General features: G+C 38.4%; 1 protein-coding gene across 3 annotated transcripts in view; it reads right to left on the reverse strand.

Moving 5' to 3' along the window:
* Positions 1-24,028, reverse strand: part of si:dkey-220k22.1 (multiple epidermal growth factor-like domains protein 9) — a 102,021-nt gene that overhangs the window by 21,314 nt on the left and 56,679 nt on the right. For all 3 annotated transcript variants that reach the window (XM_046839148.1, XM_046839147.1, XM_046839146.1), the window contains exon 3: positions 7,672-7,811. In XM_046839148.1, the coding sequence (XP_046695104.1) occupies positions 7,672-7,811 (140 nt within the window). The remainder of the gene's footprint in view (positions 1-7,671; positions 7,812-24,028) is intronic.

A 24,028-nucleotide genomic window follows, 5' to 3' on the forward strand; every position in this document is an offset into this window, starting at 1 on the left:
TCCTTTAGACCCCAGAGCATTACGAAGATCAGGAGGTCTGGGGTGCATTCAGTGTTTCAGTTCATGGTGTTCAGTAGGGCTGTGGTCAGGGCTCGGTCCTGCATGCATGCCCACATATTTTTGGCCATATTGTGTAGATAAAAACATCTTTGTGCCAATCAATTTAGGGGATTCATTCAGTGACCTATTATACATAGAATATAAACTGAAATGTTACTTACATTCATATAGATGAGCTCTGGCATATCAGTAGGTCTTCAATAGAGCAAAACCACATAATGCAGCTCCTGTGCTTTACAGGGTTCATATCTTGTGGTCAGATGAAACCGAAAATGACCAGTTGTGTGAAAATTATCGGCACTAGGAATCAGACTAAATACCAGTATATATTAAATGCCAACCTATTCTCCAGAAGATTAAAGACTTTGGCAATTGATGCACAGACCAATAACAGAAATGTCTGCAAAAACACAAGCGCAATGTCCGAGTGTTATGCAAAAATCCCAACCCTAAACCAACAACAAAAAAACCCTAAAAAAACCCAAACCCAGTAATGTAGACTTGGCAACACCGTCTCTGCTTTCTACAATTATGCAGACTAAAACAAATCAAGAAACATAAGAATATGAGATAGAGAGATCCACCAGACAGTAAGAGGAAAAATTATTAAATGTCAGGGGGGAAAAAAATCCAGTATATTGAAAAAGCTAAAGGACAGGAAGATGGAGAGATGATTGGTATTAAATCACTCAGACAGGAAGCGACACTTCAGCCATTCACATGCTGATGAACACGCGTCCCGTAATAGGGATGTTGGAGTGCATTTCCCTGCAGATTGTTCGATTTTTCATATTCTGCCATTTTCTTAAAAATGCCACTTCTGGCTCTATGTTCTCTAAGCAGGTGACCATATACATATACATATATATATATACATATATATATATATATACATATATATATATATATATATATACATATATATATATATATATATATATATATATATATATATATATATATATATATATATATATATATATAAATAAATAAATAAATAATGTTTTTATTACTTTTTCCTCACTTTAAAAAAGTTTGTTCCAGCTGTCGTAAATAGGCAAGACTTCACATGTGATGGCTTCTGCTACACGGTACAACAATCCTTTTCACAGATGGATCCCAAATTCAACTGTACTGGCCAGATGGCAGCCAGTGTGTACAGCATTGTGTGCGAAAGTATTTCGCTGATGTCACTGGATGCCTTTGCACAGAGCAGCCCAGAGTGATACGATTCTGGCAACTAATACAATCTGAATGCGCAGAGATACCATGATGAGATCCTCAGGTCCGTTAAGGTACTACATAAATCCATGGTCCACTATAAATCCATGTCATAAGGATCTCTACAAACTTCCTGTCAGCTACAATGGCCTGAATTCTCACAGGTCAGCCACTGAACATTTTTAATAGTTGCTAATGATCTGAGGCTCGCGGGTTTTATCGCAAGCGCTGCCAAGCTGCTGTTAACACTCGACTGCTCAATTATGTCCGGTCTCGAACCGCAAGTGGCTTGGATAAAAGGTCAACCGAATGATGTAAATGTAATTGGAATTCACTCCAGATTATGCTGATTCAGTAGATGTGCGGCCAACACATTCTCCCACTCACTGGAATAATTCCTGGTTTATATAAGTAAAATTAAATTACAACTCAATTAAAAGCGTAGCTGTGAGATTTTGACAATTTATTTGCAATAGAAAATGAGTTATATGTGGCCTTTACATTTGCTCGTTTCCCCCTACTGTATATCCCATGCTGTCCTGAGAAAAATGTGGTTGCAGGATCATTACTGTTCAAAAGCTTGTGTTTGAGAATATATGCTGGCCTCAGTGTGCAGACTGTGCAGAGCTGAAAGCAAGTCAACACACACTGGCAGCAGACGAGCCAGAAACCAGAGGCAGGCATTAGTAATCAATCTAGGGTGGCGTGTGCATACATAGTCAATGACAAGATGTGTGTCTGTGTGTGTATGCATGCACAAGTGATTAAATGTGGATCTCTTATGCTCCATTAGCCAAATGAGGTCTCTAAATCAAACTTCCAGAGACTCCTGCAAAAGTGTCAGTGCTTGGAGATGAACAGGGCGGAGTGTTAAGCGGCATCTGATCTCAAATTCGCTTGTTGTTGTTGGTCTTCAAAACCCATAATATCCAGTAGGTGGTGCTGCTGTGTGTGTATTCCCTGTTTGAAGGAGACAACATAAAGTGAGACAGCAGGGGTGATAATGCAGCACAGCATGCCTTAAAGCTGAACTGCTGTGGAGTCCAATGCATGAAGAGCCGGACACAACGCTAGTAATATTCTTAATGAGATTTCATGAGACTCAATTAGGGGCTGATGTTTGATTTGTTTTTTCAAAATGAAAGGGAAAAAAAAAACATACAAGTGCAAGAGCGTTCTCTCGAGGATGCGAGACTTGGTGCAGTTGCTTTAATGCTAATCAGAGAAAATTATAAAGGGGAGAAAAAAACACTGCTGCAGGCACACATCCAATGGCAATAATCCACATCGGTGAAATAAATCACAGAGTTTCCGTTTAAAATTCCCATGAATTTCCTCTGTGACGGATTAACACTCGGTTAGAGGACTGAATGGCTGCTGTTAGGTCTTAGCATTACAATAGAGAGAACAGAGAACACTCTGACAACAAGCACACATACACTAATGAGAGTCATCTGACCAGCAATACATTCAAGTTCAGCTTATCACCCCAAGCATGCCCGTCTCCTACTCTGCCTTTGGAAATGCAATTTCAGTTTATCATTGTGCTTTGGTGGATAAGGGTGGGGTGGGGTTGGGGTTTGAGTGGAAGGTGTCAGGAATAGGACCTGCAGAAGGAGAACCTGAAACAGGCTTCTGTTGAATCGTGGTGGACGTAGCAACTCACCCCTTACAAAAAGGTCATCCGTTTATATACTGCATTACCAAAAGAATCATGGTGAACTGATTTAGTCACTGCATTGCTGTTAGAAACACCTTTTTTAAGACATTAAAGATTTATTTTTTTACCTCAGTTCTAGCTAAGGGGAATTGTAATGCTACAGCATACAAAGACATCCTATACAATTGTTTGCTTCAAATTTCGATGCACAAGTATCAGTCAGTGAACTGCACACTGTCTCTTTAAAATCTTTCAAATCATCAATATTGAGGCAGTGAGCAGATAGCAGGTGGCCTGGGAGAATGGGGTGGGCTGAGAAAATCTCAGTGAAGGTTCCACAGAAGAAAGTGACGAATGGAAAAAGAGCAATTCCTGTCTTTATTGCTGTATTATTAATCAAACTAATGTAGCTGAGGAAAGAACGCAACTAGCTTGAGTAACAATGTGGGGAAAACTCTTCAGCAGAAAGAAACACTGACGCCAAACCCGACCTGACAAGGAGAGTGACTGGATAACTGCTGTGAAATCCGACTCCAACTTCAGTGCTGTGTAACACAATACAATCAATATCATTCAATGTCAATGTCATTAGGCGTTCCTTTTATTTTAGGGACATTTGTTCCTCAAAAAGGGCTAAAAACATGCCCCCAAACTGCAACCATATGCACACACTTCTACCCACAAAGTCACGTCCTCCTTGGATAAAAGCTCTAATTGTGCTTTATGTAACAGTACCCATCCTACCCTCACAAGGGTGATCAGAGGAGCAGCCGTAGAGTGAATGGAGCCGGCAGAAGTGTGTTACATTCGGTCTGCAACATCGATCCAGACAGTGTGACTTCACGCTGTGTCATTCTAATCACGGACGCTGGCAATCAGAGTGCATCTGCGTGAAAGTGCAGATCTGTGTACGAGCAGTTTGTGACACCGCGACATCCTCAAATCTGCGCGAACTTTTCCGCTTTGCATTCAGCGCAAATGACAATGTATTCACTCACCAGCGGTGGAAAAATGAATTGTCAAATGGATTGGTAATGTTAGCATCAATGCAGGTATGTAAATAGGGGGAATGGATATACACAACAACGTGGTCGAATGGCTGCTGGTATTTAAAGTGTCTTTTCATTCTCCACAACGATACATTTAAAGAAGTGATTTGGGCAAAGACTCAACACAGCTCAATTATGATAATGAGGAGAGCAGCTATAAACATGTTCATTCCCACATTACCTTTTAAAAGGCAGCCGGTGATAAGGGGCGTTTTTTTTACGATAATTGCTTTCTCTAAAGAGATACAATGTGAGAGACAGATAAAAGATAAAGGTAAAACGTTCAGACGATCAAATTAATACCTTAGAATCTTTAACATTGCTTAATCTGGATCAGAAAATAGAGCTGAAAGAAGACATTCTCCTCAAGGACATTCTTCTGGATCATTTGCATGACAGTCATTTTTTGCTGCATTTCATAATCTGGTGACACGAGATAGATTTGAATGTTTCTCCAAAACGACTGGTGGTGTTGCAATATTTTCTAAAGTTTTTTAAAGTACAAGTAAAAAGACTACATTTTATTCTGTAGTGTCAATGACGCTATTTGAAAACCAGAATATAAAAACTCGATTTGTGTTCTCCATATTGTACACACTTAAAGTGAAGAAGAAAAAAAGATATAACCACTGCTTGGATGTGGCACATGCAGTGAAACACAGGTAACCGACAATAAAGCACTGCAACTCTGGGTGAATATATATTTGAGAAAATATGGACATTACCTTTGCCATTTTTACTTGACCTTTTTAATCTTCTTTCAAGATTTCAAAGTTTCAATAGGAGAATGATTTTATTTGTCCAAACATTATATGAACACACGTTTGTGGACACATGTACAAAACATGAACATCCCATTCCACATTTAGTCACTAGTAACCTTTCTTTTGGCTTCTCCATTAGGGGTCACCACAGCGGATCATCCGCATGTTTGATTTGGCACATGTTTTTACGCTGGATGCCCTTCCTAACGCAACCCTCCCCATTTATCTGGGCTTGGGACCGGCACTGAGATTGGCTGGGGTGGGTTCCCTGACTGGGGATCGAGCGCCGCATCCTAACCACTAGACCACCAGGGACACAATTAGTCCCTGGTAATAACCTCAATTCTTCTGGGCAAATGTTCCACTACACTTTGGTGTGCTTATGGAGGATTGTGCTCATTCAGCCACAAGTGCATTAGTACTCCTACTTACTACTTAGTTTACTAAAAGGTACTGATGTAGGATGATCAGGCCCGAGGGAGCAACATGCTGGAACAGGTTTGAGTCACGCATTCAAGTGGTGGGAAAAATGAATGCTTCCGCAATCAACGACATCCTATACAACTGTGTGCCTCCGACTTTGTAGTAACAGTTTGAAAAAAAAATCCACACGCCCAAAAAAAAAAATACAAATAAATAAATAAATAGGCCTCCCAACACTTTGGCCCATATAGTGTTTCTGATACATCATTTTAGACTGCATGTCAAGTACTTATCAGAATAAAAAATTATGTCATTAAAGGAAAAATGTGAGTGCTCCATATTTTCAAAATTAAAATTATGGGAGAAAAAAAAAATTGTATGAGGCTCTCTGAAGGAAAACCTTTATTTCTCCTACCCTACTGTGAATTCAATTAAGTTGGACAGACCATCACAACAGGCTGCTCTCACTGAGGACCTCCACAGCATGCTTATAAATCAGGCACTGAAAGAAACTATACAATATTTAACATCAATCACCAACTTCAAGTTCCATTCAGTGCCACGCATGTATTTGTGCACAGCACATTCCTGTATTTTTTGTGTATACAGGTAGCAAAGACATAAAAATGCAGCCCGAAAGATATAACTAGTTCATATAAGACCTCTTTAAGTGCAGTCATGTGTTGAAGAACAGCTTAAAGGCAGACGGCACAAAATTAAGTTTCGTGTAAGTCACGCTGCAATGAACGACTTGTAAAATCACGTCATAGACTGTCGTGGGGAAATGGTTTTAGCAGAGTCGTCAGCAATCTGCAGCAAAAGTCAAAGAAATGCAGTGGTATAGATGAATTTATTTGTTACTGTTGATTGCAGGTCAGATGAAATTAGTGCAATCTGTGTAATAAATGACTGCCGCTGCCCAGTTTGGGTGAGGAATGAGAGAGAAGAAGAAGAAAAAGAAAGAAAGAAAGAAAGAAAGAAAGAAAGAAAGAAAGAAAGAAAGAAAGAAAGAAAGAGAGAGAGAGCGAGAGCGAGAGAGAGAGAGCGCGCAAAAGTGCTTAGTGCTGCCTCATAGTGTTGTGTAAACACAAATTATATTATAGCAGCACATCTTGAAAGAAATATTTGAGCAGAGTCCCAGAGTCAATAATGGATGGCTATTTGTGGGTATTAGAGAGATTATAAAATAGGTTTGACAAACAAATCAAATAAAGCTTCCACAAAAGATACAGTTAAAGAATTCATCATTAAGAAGAGAGTTTCGACCTAAATTTAGATGCTGAAACTCTGTTTTAAGCCACCTGCATTTTCCAGTCATATGTGGTCACATCTTCCCGTCACTTCAATTAGGAGACCCAAACATGTTGCAGCATGGCAATGTCCCTGTGACAAAGCTGACTCCAAGAAGATATGGTTTACATGGGATGGAGTGGAAGATTGGCCCGTTATAGAGCACTGACCTTAACCATATTGAACACCTTTGGGATGTAACTGGAATGCTGACTGCACCCCCCGGGCCTCCTCACCCTAGATCAGTACTACGTGACTTTGTGAACGCCCTCGCGGTTGAATGATCACAAATCTCCACAACCACATCTAGTGAAACATCTTGTCACCTAGAGTCGGGGTTATTATAACAGCAATTGTAAAATGGGATGTTTGAAAAGCATATACTGTACCGATACGAATATATACGCACACACATTTGAAGAACTGCAGTAAATGTCATATTCAAGCTTGTGGGTGCTTTCAGTGTGTAACTGGTGCATGCTGTAAATTATTTATTTATTCACACATTCTGGTTCCTAATTCTGGTTGCCAATTCCCACCCACAACTACAGCCATGAAAGGTGAGTGCTGGCGCATGTGCAACTCCACCACTACATCTTTGAAAAGCTGGAAAAAGGTCATTCCAATCAACTTGAAAGAGTGCAACAGCGTCCATCCTTTCCATCCATAGACCAGGGACAATTTTGCTCTATTGGACACTAGGCCTTGAATAGCTGTAGCATCACCTGGATTCAAGACACAATCAACCAACAAAAAAGATGGATGCTTTTGCGATGGACCATTTAGAAGACTTTCTTTTAGCCTCAGCAAAATGTCCTCGAAATCTCATTTTTAAACAGAAGGCGAGGGAAACAGGACGAGTCCCGCAACATCCTGGCTTTGAAATTAGTTGGATGCCCTTCAACCCTCCATGACCTCAAAAATAATTTCAACCTGAAAGTGAATTTGCTTTCACACTATGCTTATTGCAAATGGAGTCAGTTTTTAAAGTTTGTATGAGATTTATATATAAAAAATCAGATTTTCCATCATCATCAATTCTTCTCACCTCACACCCAGTATTTCAAACAAGGCATATACATTACACAAACACTTTATTCCAACTAAACTGTGTTCTCTATATATAGTATGAGAAATCTTATGCTTTCACCTTGCAGTTATTGAAAGTTTGGTAAAGTGTGTGTGCACGTGTGAACATTCTCACCTGATTGTTTGTCGCAGGTGTTCGAGTGATTGTTGCATTGGCATGCTTGGCATCCTGTGCTGCTAAAGTTAAAGAAGCCCGGACTGCAGTTGGTACACTTGTCGCCGTCTACTCCCGCTTTACACTCGCAAACTCCTGAGCTGAGAAACGCAACAAGAAAACACAAGAAAATTGAGCTATTAATATACAACACTGTTTATACTGTTTAAAACAAAGCCCAGGAAACATATGGTGTGAATAGTTTATATATTTCGTTTCCTAGACTCTATGTTTAGTGTGAAGAAGATACACTGGTGAGGGAGTAGCATATGCGCCGTTTTTGAAGTCAGCTCATTCGTTCATTTTCGTTCGCATGGACGAACATGAGTAAAGCATCTCAAAATCTCTGTAGGTCATGTACAGGAAACAGAATGTAGTAGTTCATCTTATGAGTTATCGTTCTTTTATCACGTGACTCCCATATACCCTATGCAGTGCATTACACAGGAAACAGAATGGAGTAGTTCATCTCATGAGTCCTCTGGCCTGATTCATTCGTTCTTTTATAACATGACTCCCTATAGGCTCTTCACAATAAAATAGATTTTTTTTTTTTTTTTGGTCCGAATATTGACATTATGTTACGAGATGCTACGCAATGCAATAGAGCAGATATGAGAGGTGAACTACACATTCTGTTTGTCATGATTTATCTTTAGCTGCATCGTCATATTTTCATTATTGGAACTATAGTCAAAGTTTGTGTTTGTAGATGTGTTGGGGGATCTGCTTATTGAAAATGTAACATTTTATATTATTTTTGATCGAAGGAGTTTCAAAGAACCAAGTCACTAAAATTATTAAATCTTCCCATCATTAGAATGAATCGAATCATGACTGGAATATGCTGTCCAACACATAAGGTCTTTTCACACTGTGTATAAGATAGTAGCATCAAGCAAATGAAAATTGCAGTTAATTTATGTAAATATATGTACAATAAATAAATAGGCTATATGCAGTAAAAGATGTGCAGAATCTGTTCAGCAAATAGAAGTAAACATGAAAATGAAAATATTTTAATACGAGCAAGATGCATATTTATTTATTAGTGTGTGTGTACACTGTATGTAAAACAGTACCCAAGATAATACATAATATATATAGAAAAGATATACAATTCTAGAATATGCTATGAATTTCATAATACAGAATGTATAGAGTGGAGCAAAACAGCATGAAGATTCCAGGCAGTAAAAGCAGTACAGCATTAAGAGTTCAGCGCGGTGACGTCTGTAACGAGAAAACTGGCCTTGAACCTTTTTTTTGTTATTGTTGTTGATTTAAATCTTATTCCAACTGCAAGCTTGACACCTGCAATTTAGAAGCAGGGTTAGCGCCACTTTTGTGATGGTAACCCTGCATTCTAATGACAAATGTGTACAGTGTGAAACAATGCGGTGGAAGAATATTACAGCTGTGTGCTGTGCTTGTTGAGACTGCAAATATGCAAATAAGAGTGTTAACCAGGGGTTTTAGAATGTACACTGTGAATAATCAGATTGTGAATACCCAGGATTTAGCCCTGGGTAAAGGATCAGCAGTGTAAAACGTGTTTTATTTTTACTGACACGTTTGTTTATAATTTATTTTGCAGAAGATTCAGTGGTGGGGCAAAAAAAACAGCAAAAATAAAAAAATCGACATCTATGATTATATTTTAGATGGCTTAAAATGTATTTCTTATCTTTAATATCAATGCTTTACTGATTACGTGACAGAAAACAGACATTAGCTTAACCCCTAAAGAAGACAATCTATAGAGTAACATGTTAAATGTTTAGCTGTTTATTTCCTAGTTGCAGCACTGCCCATGTTTGTGTTTTGCTGGACAAAATCTCTCTATACAGGGTTCATTTTGAAGATTGGCCATTGGTACAAACACAACCACAAACCAGCGCTGCTAATGGAGTATACACTTTAAAAACATACTCGCACACTCAGTCAAAGCCAAGACAGCAAAAGATTTACTTCAGCACAGAGGTTTCAAGATAGAAGAAAAGAGGGAAAAAAAAGCCTCATATTTAGATCAAACACTGGCTGTTTTTCTTCTTAGCTGTCAGACTGAATGCTCGCTACTATAACTCTTCAAATGCCCTGACTATTTTTTTTCTCTGGTTGTGGTTAGTTTGTTTACACTGATCTGGGATCAGTTTTAAATCCTTGCCCCTGCAGTGCTTATGCCTGCTTCTAGAAAAGCAAGTAAATGCAAACAGCTCACCGGTTAGCCCTTTCGCTTTAACAACATCAAACGGCCATGAATTGAAAGAGAAACCCCTTTTTCTCTCTCTGGCTCCTAACAAGAAAAGCCGCTTTCATCTTGCACGGACTGTGGTAAGAGCAGGGGGAAAGAAATTTTCAGGTCTTGTTCCTGAACCTGAACATCTGTCACAGATAATGCCTTGTGCTGAGAGTCACACAAGGAAGTGTTATATCTTTGCAGTCATGCGATCTAGAGAAAAAAACCCAAAACAGAAAAAACGTCTGGATTTTTTTTATGTGTAGAAAGTATACGATAAGATCAAGATGCATTTGAGTTTCATTTCCGAATTCATGTGAATCTTGATCGGCTTTGGGCAAAGTGGAACATTTATTTTCATTAATGCTGCACCAAAGTAGTAGGCGTATATTACACAGTGATTTGGGAGTGGGCCTGGCCTCTCTGGGGTAAACACTAAACACTATCTAGTGCCCTTTCTGGAGTGAGCGTCTAAATACTGAAAAATTACTACGTACATAAAGAAATCAGTCTTCATCCAGGAAGCCATTCTGGTCCTAAAACCTTTTTTTTTTTTTTTTTTAAATATATGTTCATTGGGGCCATTTAATAACGTAAACACTTGTTTTAAGAAGGAGGATTATAGGGTGACGTGTAAGAGTGGAGGAAGGTGCACACAGGTGGACTATGTTCTATGTAGGAGATGCAACCTGAAGGAGATTGGAGACTGTAAGGTGTTGGCAGGGAACAGTGTAGCTAGACAGCTTCGGATGGTGGTCTGTAGGATGGTTTTGGAGGTGAAGAAAAAGAGAAGGAAAGTGAGGACTGAAAGAGGAATAAGATGGTGGAAAGGAGGAAGACTAGTGTAAGATTCAGGGAAGAGGTCAGACAGGGGCTCGGTGGTGGTGAGAAGGTGCTGGATGATTGGGCAAATACTGCAGAGGTGATAAGGGAGACAGCTAGGAAGATACTTGGCGTGACATCTGGAAATAGAAAGGAAGACAAAGAGACTTGGTGGTTGAATGAGGAAGTGCAGGAGCGCATAAGGAGAAAGAGGTTGGCAAAACAGAATTGGGATCAACAGAGTGATAAGAAAAGTAGGCAGGAGTACAAGGTGATGCGGCAGAGGTAAAGAGGGATGTGGCGAAAGCCAAGGAAAAGGCATATGAGGAGCTGTATGAGAAGTTGGACACTAAGGAAGGAGAAAAGGATTTGTACCGAATGGTCAGGCAGAGAGACCGAGCTCGGAAGGATGTGCTGCAAGTTAGAGCAATAAAGGATGGAGATAGAAATGTGTTGACTAGTGAGGAAAATGTGTTGAGAAGGTGGAGGAAGTATTTTGAGCAACTGATGAATGAGGAAAATGAGAGAGAGAGAGAGAGAAGGTTGGATGGTGTGGAGATGGTAAAGCAGGAAGTAGATAGAATTAGTAAATTATGGTAGATTATTAGTAGAGGATGAAGAGTGAAAAGTCGGTTGGACCAGATGGCATACCGGTAGAAGCACAGAAATGTTTTGGAGAGATGGCATTGGAGAATTTTGGAAGGTGAGAGGCCCGAGGAATGGGGAAAAAAAAAAAAAAAAGAAAAAAGTGTGTGCTGGTACTGATCTTTAAAAATAAGGGAGATGTGCAGACCTGCAGTAACTACAGAGGAGTAAAGTTGATCAGTCACACCATGAAGTTATGGGAAAGAGTAGTGGAAGCCAGGCTGAGAGAGATGACCATCTGTGAGCAACAGTATCTGTAGAGCATTGCAGACACATTATTTGCTTTAAGAATGTTGATAGAGAACTATAGAGAAGGTCAGAAGGAGTTGCATTGTGTGTTTGTGGATTTAGAGAAAGCGTACGACAGGGTGCCAAGAGAGAAGTTGTGGAAATGTATGAAGAAGTCTGTTGTGTCAGAGAAGTATGTGAGGGTGGTGCAGAACAGTGTGACAGCAGTGAAGTGTGCAGTAGAAATTACAGGCTGCTTTGGTTGGATTGCATCAAGGGTCGACTCTGAGGACTTTTCTGTTTGCAGTGATGACAGGCAGGAGTCTCTGTGGACTATGATGATTGCAGATGACTGTTATTTGTGGTGAGAGTAGGGAGCAGGTTGAGAAGAGCCTGGAGAGGTGGAGGAGTTTAGGCACCTGGGGTCAACAGTGAAAAGTAATGGACAGTGTGTTAGAGAAGTGAAGAAAAGAGTGCAGGCAGGGTGGAGTGGGTGGAGAAGAGTGATAGCAAGAGTGATTTGTGAAAGAAGGGTTTCTGCAAGAGTGAAAGGGAAAGTTTATAGCACTGTGGTGAGACCTGCGATGTTGTATGGTTTAGAGACAGTGGCATTGAGTAAAAGACAGGAGGTGGAGCTGGAGGTAGCAGGGCTGAAGATTTGAGGTTTTCGTTGGGAGTGATGAGGATGGACAGGATTAGAAATGAGTTTATTAGACGGACAGCACATGTAAGACGTTTTGGAGACAAAGTGAGAGAGGTCCGATTGAGATGGTTTGGACATGTGCAAAGGAGGGACATGGGGTATATCGGTAGGAGAATGCTGAGGATGAAGCCACCAAGAAGGAGGAAAAGAGGAAGACCAAAGAGGAGATTTATGGATGTGGTGAGGGAAGACATGCGGTTAGTTGATTTAAAAGAGGCAGATGTAGAGGACAGGGGGGTATGGAGACGGAAGATCCGCTGTGGCGACCCCTAAAAGGAGCAGCCGAAAGAAGAAGAAGAAAAAGAAGGGGCCATTTAATAACGATAGGCTACGTTTTAGTTTAATGCAGTACAGTGCTGTTTAAAGTCTGAAGACATGGAGTAATCATCTTGGACATCAACTCTGAATGTAGTGTGCTTGTCCCAATGTGTCCTTCTACAATTTAAGGGACTTGTATATAGGTGGATTCTCCACATAATCTGGCCAAAAACAACAACATTATTTAGTAAAAAAGAAAATGCAGAATCTGTGATATTTTGACATTTGTTGTTTAGAAGAAAAAAAATCCAAATGCAGAGCTTGTATTTTATATGGCAGCTAAATCATGAGTTAACATGTTTTTGAAAGGAGCCTTAAAGTATTACACCCTTCACCATAATATAAAAATGAGTGTCAAAAAAAAAAAAAAAAAAAAAGTCTTGCATGGTGGGGGTACAACGTGCAATTGTTGACACAAAAGACACACAAGCAGTTACATGATACTTATACAATGAAGCAGAAAGCTTTAAGTATTATAGAGGATTCTTTTCATTCTTGATACTCAATTCCAGATGTTGCCTTCACTTTAGACCAGGGGTCACCAACCTTTTTGAAACCGAGAGCTACTTCTTTGGTAGCGATTAATGTGAAGGGCTATAAGTTTGATACTTCTGAAATAACAAATTTGCTCAATTTACCTTTAATTATATGTTATTATTAATAATTAATGATATTCATCTATATCTAGTTATCTATTTTTTTAATATTGTTATTTTCAAATTCACACCAATGCAACTGTGATTTTAAAAAGAATAGCAACAAAAAAAAATTAGATGCAGCTTTACTGGTAAGTGGCACTGTGGTGAGCTATTTTTAGAAAAGGCCCACGGGCGACTCATGTGGTCCTTGCAGGCAACCTGGTGCCCGCGGGCACCATGTTGGTGACCCCTGCTTTAAACCATGGGTGAGGAAAAAGATCTATCAACTCGCAATTATGACAACTGCCGTTAGAATATAGAACTCTGAGTCAGCAATGTGAGTTGGTGTGAATATGTAATGCATACAGTATTCACTGTCAAAAGCTTAAAAACACCCAGGCTTTTACTGGTTTTGGCAACAAATAAAGTAAGACAAAAAGACAAGAAATGGACTGTGAATTTGGATGACTGGAAGAAAGAGAGAAAAGTGCATATATTTGTATATTTTTGGTTTTAACAAAAGAACTTATGTAAGACAAAGAACGGGAGGGAATCTGTTAGCAGACTGCTTTACATCCACAGTGAAACATGGAGGTGGAAGCATAATGGTTTGGGGTTGTTGAAGCAGGGAAGGTTGGAGACTTATTCCGGGTGCCGGAATACTGAACCAACATGGCTACCATTACATATTTCTGTGCCACGAAATTTCCGTCTGGACTGTGGCTTATAGGAACCAACGTCACCAAACAGCAAGACAGTTGAATCATACGTCCAAACTCTGTAGGAAGCAAACAGTCGACTGCTGTGTTATCTATTATGGAATGTCCTGCCCAATTACCTCACCTAAATCCTATTGAACTGCACTGGGGTAAACTGGATCACAAGATCAGAAAGAACTATCCAACTAGCTAAGAACAACTCTGGCAAGATTTACGAGGTTTTTTAGCTAAATGTTTGGAGGAACGAGCTGTGTCTGGATTTCGAGTGTGTGTAAAGCTGTTATTCATGCTAAGATAGGAAAATAAAGTGTGACGTCTGTACATTTATACATTTGTTTTGGTCAAAGTAAATCTTCATGTTACAATACCTACTTTGTTGAATATAAGCAAAACAAACATGCATTTGTGTCTCAAAAATGATAAAAACCTTAATGATAAAAAACTTTTGACAGGCACTGCATCTATGTACATACAGAAATATATATGTGTGTGAATTTGGACTACGTTTCTATATATTTATACTGTTATTTTTAGGTTATGAGATGTTTTTGTCGTATTGCTTGCTGAAGTCAAAGGCAATTTTCTTTTTACTCTGTAGACTACAAAAGTGGTAGTAACTACATTCATGGTAGAATTCACCAGTGTCATCGTTTTTTTTTTTCTGTCTCAATAACATCAAGTGTAAAAGAAAGTGTGGTGAGGGAACAACTTTTATAGCTGCAACAAGTTTATAGCTGCTATAAAGTGCATGATAAGAACTAACATGTCTCGCGAAAGTTACAAATCACAAATGTGTTCAATTATAAACAGTTGCCAAATCGCTGTGTTTAATATGCAGTGAACACTTTCACAGGGATGTGCTGTTATAGGAAAATAATAAATAACATGCATCATACCACCTGTTCTACTTAATGTCTTTCGTAGGTTATGTTAAATTTTTTATAAGTGCTTCAATTTATACATGTATTTTTAAAAAGTTTGGCAGACATACAACACAATAATATACTAAGCCTACTTCGACAATGTCAGAGTCAAAAATAAAAGCCATAATCACGGGGCCACAAGCAAACCTATGATTAACCTGACACTTCAGTGATTAAACGCGTAAGTGCAACATCATTGTGGTTTTTCTACAAGACTAAGTGGCTCATAAAGCTGGGCAACATCTGCAGTTATTCCTTTCCCTCCCACACACACAAATAACTTTAATTTAGTTCCCCCTAATGTACCCCCGCCACCCCTGCAGGTCCAATCATAACTGTGTGTTCCCGACCCACTATAATTGCCCTACCTACTGTTGTGCTGGATGTGTTGGATGCTTTCTCTCTGATAATAACCTTGAGACTTTCACACTAATAATACATCAGTGCACGAGCCCAAGCTCATTAAAAAAATGGAGGAGAAAATTAACCACAAAGTAAGATGAAATGCACACGAGCTCCTGCTCTAGACAGCGACATCATTTAAACACATGCATGCACTGAATTAAAAAAATTACGAAATAACACCAAATATGTATCTTTAAAAAAGAAAAAGTAAAGTGAAAGAGCACTGACTATTAAAAGCACCACAATTCTTTAAATTTTTTTTTTCTAAAAGTATCAGACTTTCAATTGAACTAACAATTAAAATAAAATAAAAATTTTATTTGTCACACATATTCATACCGAGTACGACATGTAGTGAAATGCTTTCTTCCCACTGTCCAATACGTAAACATAAAAAATCGAATATAAGGCAAAAATAAAATAAAACAAAAATAAGTACATTAAAAGTGTAGTTAAAAAAAAAACAATATGATTATATTATATATATATATATATATATATATACATACACACACACACACACACACACACACACATATACATACACATATACATATACACACATATATAACACACGAATTGCACACAAAGGGATGGACCCTCTCAATGTTGCAGGTGTAGGTGCAGGCATAAAAATTTCTTATCACCCGAGAGGGTAGTTTAAATTTCCTGAGGCGTCTCAGATGTTACAGACGCTGCCAAACCTTCTTCACCAGGGTGTTGATGTGACAGGACTAAGACCGGTCCTGTATGATGTGAACACCTAGGCACCAGAAAATGTCCACTCTCTCTTCTGGGGTCCCATTGATTACAGCTCCTGCTTCATGCTGAAGTCCACTATCAACTACTTAGTCTTGCTGACATTCAGGAGAAGATTGTTCTCCTGGAATTATCTCTCCAGGTTTTTATCTCCTGTAGGTAGGCAGTCTCCTCATTGTTTAAGATCAGGCCCACCACAACAGTGTCGTCCTTGATGATTGTGACTAGATGGTGCAGAGCAGGGGGCTCAGAACAGAACCCTGAGGAGCTACACTGCTGAAGGTGAGGGTGGATGAGGTGTGTTTGCCCACCCGTAAGGCTTGTGGTCTGTCTGTCATTATTATGTTATTATGATTAAAATATATTATATATTATTAAAAAAAATATATCAATTCATTTCCACAACATAATTGATATATTTTATACACTATTCAGGCACAATTACCTCCTCACAGTAGCACTTGGGAATGAGTGGGATATACAGTATTAGGCAGCAAATGGACAGTCATTAGTCCATTTGTTATTTTGTTATTACCCCATAAGTTATTTTGAAAGGAGGACAAATGTGTAAGTATCTGAACGACTGTGACAAGATCCAAACTGTGAGGTTCAGACTACTGGGATGTAGCTTCCCCAAAATAGCAAGTCTTGTAGGGTTTTCCAGTTATGCCGTGGTTAGTCCCTGACAAAAATTGATGCTGGCTATGATCGACAGGTGTCAGAACACACAGAGTCACGACTCGCTGCATACGGGGCTGCATGGCCACAGACTGCTCGGAGTGCCCATGCTGACTTTTGTTCACTGCTTACTATGTGCATGTGAGCATCAGATGTGGATGTTGAGTCCTGGCATTCATGTGGATGTTACTTTGGCACACACCACCAGGCAAAACATAGTTGCAGATCAAGTACACTTTTTCATGGTGTTGATTTTGCCTCCAAATTCCCCAAGTCTTAATCCGATCAAGCACCTGTGGGATGTGCTGGACAAACAATTTCAATTCATGGAAGGCCCACCTCATACCTTACAGCATTTAAAGGATTTGCTGCTAATGTCTTAATGCCAGATACCACAGCACACCTTCAAAGGTCATGTGGAGTCCAGGAATTAATCGGTAAGAGTGGTTTTGGTGGCATAAGGTGGAACTACACAGTATTAGGCAGGCGAATATAATATTTTGGTTGCTCAGAGTATATAGAGGATACAGAGAATATCAGAGGAAATATAGTGTTGGAATTACAACTATATCATAATTCTACCACTTAGTCTACCAGTTTCCATTTTGAATGTATCATGTGACCGAACACAAGAACACAAGGAAACACAACAAAACAAGAAAAATTCCTAAAATTTGTAAATGCATGTGAATAAAATGTATTTGATATGAATCAGCAACCTTCGGTTAGACAGAATGTGAATCTTGGGCAAACTGTTTTCCCCCTTAAAATACATAAGAATGATGAAATAATTCAAACAATGCTGTGTTATTAAATAAAGAATAAATAAAAAATCTAATCAAATTATTATTGATTCTTTCTGTACATATGTTTATATATCTATATGTTTTTATACTAGAAAATAACTATAATGTAAAGCATGCCATTTTTTCTCAATGCAAAGAGTAAAGCAATTTTTTTCTTTTCTGATACTAAAACCTTGAGTATCATATGACACCAATAAAGCTGTAAACATATATTTTATAAAAATATATAGAAACTATTTTTTAAAAATGACTAAGCTTTAAAATGGTCTTCAAAAAAATATTTTTCTTTAAAATAATAATAAAAAAAACTACTGAACTTTCATTGACTAAAACTGTGGTTTTCTTTGTTTGGGAAAAAAGAAAGAAAAAAAAAACATTTCCTGTTTGCCAGTCCAGTATTTAATATTTTTTCCTTCTCTTTAAACAAATCTTTGGTATCTGATCAGTACAATGTCTACCCTGTTATCCTGGATTTTATATCTAATTAATCAACCTAATTGCAACATACTTTATTATTTTAGATTATTATTATTTTAGATGTATTAAGATTGGTGTATGATTTTAAAAAGTAGGTCAATCCTACTACTTCTGTAGACATACTTATTCACACATAAATATGTCTACAGAAGTAGTAGGATTTACCTACTTTTTAAAATCATACACCAATCTTAATACATCTAAAATAATAATAATCTAAAAGATTATATTTATAAATATTTTATAATATATTTAGATTATAAATGTTTTAATCAGTTTTTGCTTTTATTTCCCACCGCTCGGCTGTTTGTGAGTACAGAAAAACAGTTCAATGATGAATTCAGCAAACAGAGTTTGTCATGACACCATTTGTTAATTTGGTTTATTCTCTTTTTCTTCATCAAAAAGATGTTTGTGAATATTGAAAACTCTGAAACTTCTAGCTCCCGTGAGACTGACGCAATCGCACTGGAACGGCTGCGAGGAGAGTTTCGTGGCTTTTTTGTTGTCGTTTATTGTTCTCGTTATTTCCCCATCAAGGGACTGATTGCAAGCGAAGAAAACTAGGTGGTTTCCTTACTTGCTGAAGAGATTAACTTCCACAACGTGCTTCCAAAGGAGCAGACAGTGCGACAGGACGACCACCATTTAGAAAATCTGGTGAGTGAATTTAAACGTTATAAACCATGTTTTTTATGTTATGCACATTTTACAGCATTCAATAACTGGCAGGATTACATCATCTTGTCCATCTGTTTCTTTCTTTCTTAGGATGCCAGTGACATGGACTTGTATCAACAAATTCCAGTATGAATCCTCTGTTTTGACCTGGAACGTCCACAGCTACACCCTTTCTGATGTGCATCATTTTGAAAGCGAATTCAGTAATAAAACTGGACAAACTGCCTCAGGCCTTCTGTCTTCTTTATGGACTAATTTATGCCCTGCAATAGAACTACCCAAAAAACACTTTCCATTTTGTCCAGCAGGCATTTCTTTACCTTGAAAAGGTTGACACTTCTTTTTTTAAAAAGGTGTAAAAAAAAAATTGGAAAACTAGTTTTAAATTAGTTTCTTTACTCATTTGTAATTTAAAATTAAAAGAACTAAAAGAAAAGATTTTCTTTGCTTGCTTTTGTACTGTATATAATTTCTTCTTCTTCTTCTTCTTCTTCTTCTTCGCTGCTCCCATTAGGGGTCGCCACAGCGGATCATCCGCTCCATACCACCCTGTCCTCTACATCTGCCTCTTTTACACCAACTACCTGCATGTCTTCCTCACCACATCCATGAACCTCCTTTTGGCCTTCCTCTTTCCTCCTACCTGGTGGCTCCATCCTCAGCATTCTTCTACCAATATAATTTATGTCCCTCCTCTGCACATGTCCAAACCATCTCAATCTCGCCTCCCTCACCTTGTCACCAAAACATCCTACATGCGCTGTCCCTCTAATAAACTCATTTCTAATCTTATCCATCCTCGTCACTCCCAACGAAAACCTCAACATCTTTAGCTCTGCTACCTCCAGCTCCACCTCCTGTCTTTTACTCAATGCCACTGTCTCTAAACCATACAACATCGCAGGTCTCACCACAGTCCTATAAACTTTCCTTTCAATTTTGCAGATACCCTACTATCACAAATCACTCCTGTCACTCTTCTCCACCCACTCCACCCTGCCTGCACTCTTTTCTTCACTTCTAACACACTCTCCATTACTTTGCACTGTTGAACCCAGGTACCTGAATTCCTCCACCTTCTGAAGCTCTTCTCCCTGCAACCGCACCACTCCACTGCCCTCCCTCTCATTCACACACATGTACTCTGTCTTACTCCTACTGAGTTTCATTCCCTTCTCTCCAGTGCATATCTCCACCTCTCCAGGCTCTTCTCAACCTGCTCCCTACTCTCACAACAAATCACAATATCGTACTGTATATAATTTAATGTAAGTAAAAGGTTAAGTGGAACAATTTGACAGAACAAAATACTTCAAAGCATTTAAGTATTAAAGTATTTAAGTCTATTTAACTAAAAATAATTTTTAGAACAACTTAAAAATGTAAGTTATCTTTACTCAAATGAAACAAAATTTTATTAAGTAAACATTGCTGAATTATTTTTAGGGCAACCAGTTTCCTCCAATTTTTTTAAGTAAAATCAACTCATCTGGGCTTAAAGTGCTATAAACATAATAATAATCAAATTTAAAACAGATTAGCATGAATAAACAACGGTTTTATAATCACATTGTGCAGCATGAATCAACATCAAATCAGTCCACCGAGATTCTCATCTCTATTTAATCACTCTCAATCCTCTAATCGTCTGAATACAGTTAAGCGGTTGTATTTTTAGTACTACACAAATCCTGGCTAAAAGCTTAAAAAAGAAAGTGAGAAATTTATCTTTCTGAATCGATGCCATGGGGTCTAAGGAAGTGGCCTCCCTGCCCGACTCCGAGTTCTGTGCCACAGTCAGTGGGTTGGAGCTGACGACTGACTCTATAATCCTCCACAGCAGCAGTCTGGCACGTTGATGCCTCGCTGTGCTTAGTCTCAAAGTCAGAAGAAATATATTAAGACACAAAGTCAGAGACGGGGAGGGGGAACGGAGATGGCTGGGCTTCATAATTTGTGCGAAGTGTATACACAGAGCGAAACCGATCCTGTCGTGTAAACTCATGCCAAAGTAATAACGCAAAGAAGCCAAGTGGAAGCTTTGTGTAAATCAGCGTTATGTCACGGCTCCATAAAAAACTTTTTTTTCCCGGGTGGATAATGGTCGTAGTGCTCCATTGCTGCTAGTGTTCTTACTGTTATATAACACGCTCCTGACAAAACAGAACACTTACCGTGATTAAATACCAAAACACTCATAGTGTGTACCTCTAAATCCAGAGAGTTTGACAAAAGTCTGAATAAACAGCACACTAACATGACTGAATGACAACAGCGGGAACTGTTTTGGCTCCACCACTTATGGGATACATTTCTGGATAGAAATATTGCTTATTATATTTAAGATTATATTTTGTTTGATCGTAGTGCTTCCTGATACTTCTTACATAATGGGGGAAGAAGACTACATACAAATATATTACATACCTACTTCCCTGTCCTCATTGGTTCTATTTTCTAAGCAGACAAATGAAAATTGTGGAAATTTCTTGGAAATAATGTCTTATGCCCTGTAGTTAGTCTTACCTGATAAGCTGCATTCAGTTAAGTAATTTAAATAACTCTATGTATACTATATGGACAAAGTATAGGGACACCTGACCTTTCCAGCCATATCTGGCACCCCCCCCAAACTGTTACCCCAAAGTTTGAGGAACACAACTAAATAGGATGTTTTTGGATGAGGTGGCATTAACTTTTCCCTTCACTTGATCTAGGAGACAAAAATCTGTTTCAGAATGACAATACCCCTGTGCACAAAGCCAGCTCCTTTAAGATATGTGTAAAATCTTGAGTGGCCTGCTATAGAGCTCTGTCCTCAGCCTTACTGAACACCTTTGGGATGAATGGGAACAATGACTGCACCCCAGGTCTCCTCACCCTACATCAGCACCCTGCATTAACACCAATCTTTCAATTTACTAAACATCCTTGTAGCTGAGATCAGCACAAAGCTCCACGAGCCCACTCTGATATTTAGTGGAACATCTATAAAAAGAGTGTTATTATAGGAGCAAATGTAGACTGGGATGTTAAAAAAAAAAGACACAAATCTTAAGGTCAGGTGTGCACAAACATTTGTCCATTTACGTTTATGGCATTTGGCAGATGCCCTTATCCAAAGTGCTTTGAAATCTCCATCAATATATACATTCTAATACTGGTTCATTATGCCACAGAATAAAACACTGTTAGGAGAGAAACTGTCCATACAGTGTATGTCTAAATATAAGTCTGTTTATATAAATCTCCAGCAATTCTACATTCAGAGTTAAAATGCCAATGCTGTTTTATCTCCAGTAAGGATAACATTCACCTGGTTTAAAGGAAAAGCTGATTAATCTGCTACACAAGATTGAAATACATGAGAAGAGGCTAAGATTAAGACATTAACAGTACCAAAGGTGGAAAGTAATGAAGTACAATAATTTGTTAATGTACCTTAGTAGATTTCTTTCTGGCTTCAGTGCTTTGCTTCATTTATTTTTCGGACAACTTTTTACTTTCACTCTTTAAATTTGTACACAAATATCTGTACTTTCTACTTCTTACATTTTCAAACCAGACTCGTTACTTTACTGTTGTTTTGATCTATTTGGTGACATGATCAATATCCATTCTTCTCATTTCGTGGCTTTTTCAACCTACCACTGGTGTGTAGCATTTCCTGGCTCTCACGCACCACAGATGTAGGCTAGCCTATGAAGCTAACAACGAGCACGGCAAAAGGCAACAAGAAGTCTGGGGTTAACGTGGATGAGAGGGAGGACAGAGGGAGTCAGTGATGTAAACATGACTGGGAACAGAGACATTCCTGATCATTATCATCTTTTCTCTGCTTGTGTTCTATATGGTGGATGTTCAGCCTGGATACATTCATTAGGTAACAACATTTGAAATTAATTTTGTATTAAGATATTAATATGATGTGAGGTTCAGTTCCAGCGTGACACTAAAACAGGCAGTCGAAATGGCACATTTTTACTAAAGTAGAAATATACAATTAAATCCTTGCTGAGGGCACTTAATTCTGAATACACCCCGATGTGCTGAGGTATATAGCTGACTAAATATAGAAATAAACCCGCATGTGACGATGCATACATACATACATATGTATATATATATATATATATATATATATATATATATATATATATATATATATATATATATATATACACAGTACAGACCAAAAGTTTGGACACACCTTCTCATTCAAAGAGTTTTCTTTATTTTCATGACTATGAAAATTGTAGATTCACACTGAAGGCATCAAAACTATGAATTAACACATGTGGAATTATATACATAACAAAAAAGTGTGAAACAACTGAAAAATGTCATATTCTAGGTTCTTCAAAGTAGCCACCTTTTGCTTTGATTACTGCTTTGCACACTCTTGGCATTCTCCTGATGAGCTTCAAGAGGTAGTCACCTGAAATGGTCTTCCAACAGTCTTGAAGGAGTTCCCCGAGAGATGCTTGGCACTTGTTGGCCCTTTTGCCTTCACTCTGCGGTCCAGCTCACCCCTAAACCATCTCGATTGGGTTCAGGTCCGGTGACTGTGGAGGCCAGGTCATCTGGTGCAGCACCCCATCACTCTCCATCTTGGTCAAATAGCCCTTGATGCCTTCAGTGTGACTCTACAATTTTCATAGTCATGAAAATAAAGAAAACTCTTTAAATGAGAAGGTGTGTCCAAACTTTTGGTCTGTACTGTATATATATATATATATATATATATATATATATATATATATATATATATATATATATATATATATATATATATATATGAACATTTCCCTCCCAGCACAGTATGAAAATGTTTGCGAGCATTTAAAAGAACAACAGCAAACCAACAAACAAGCATATGAAATAATGACAAGGAACCAAAAAGCAGACAGACGCACACACACAAGGCCAGAAGGGAGAGAAAGCTCAGCATTGCTATAGACATCACTGACACTTTGATATTATCCAGCATGGTTATCCAAAAGGCTTATCTGATTTGTGGTTAAAACTGTTAAGCTTACCACAGCACCCCTCAAAAAAAAAAAGCCCTGCGAAGTCATGCTTCCATGGCAACAACCCCAAATGCAAGCAAACTATGATCAGTAGGACTCGGTAAAAAAGTCTACTGTAATGAAAAAATAAATAAATAAATAAAATGCTGCATGAGTCAGGGTTGAAGCACCTTCAGCTCAAACTAATGCAAGCAGGCTAATGGCTGTAAAATTGCGGCGACGCCCGCTTCGGAAATGACAAAGTATT

Source organism: Silurus meridionalis, chromosome 25 (assembly GCF_014805685.1).
Source record: "Silurus meridionalis isolate SWU-2019-XX chromosome 25, ASM1480568v1, whole genome shotgun sequence".
NCBI classification, from domain to species: domain Eukaryota; kingdom Metazoa; phylum Chordata; class Actinopteri; order Siluriformes; family Siluridae; genus Silurus; species Silurus meridionalis.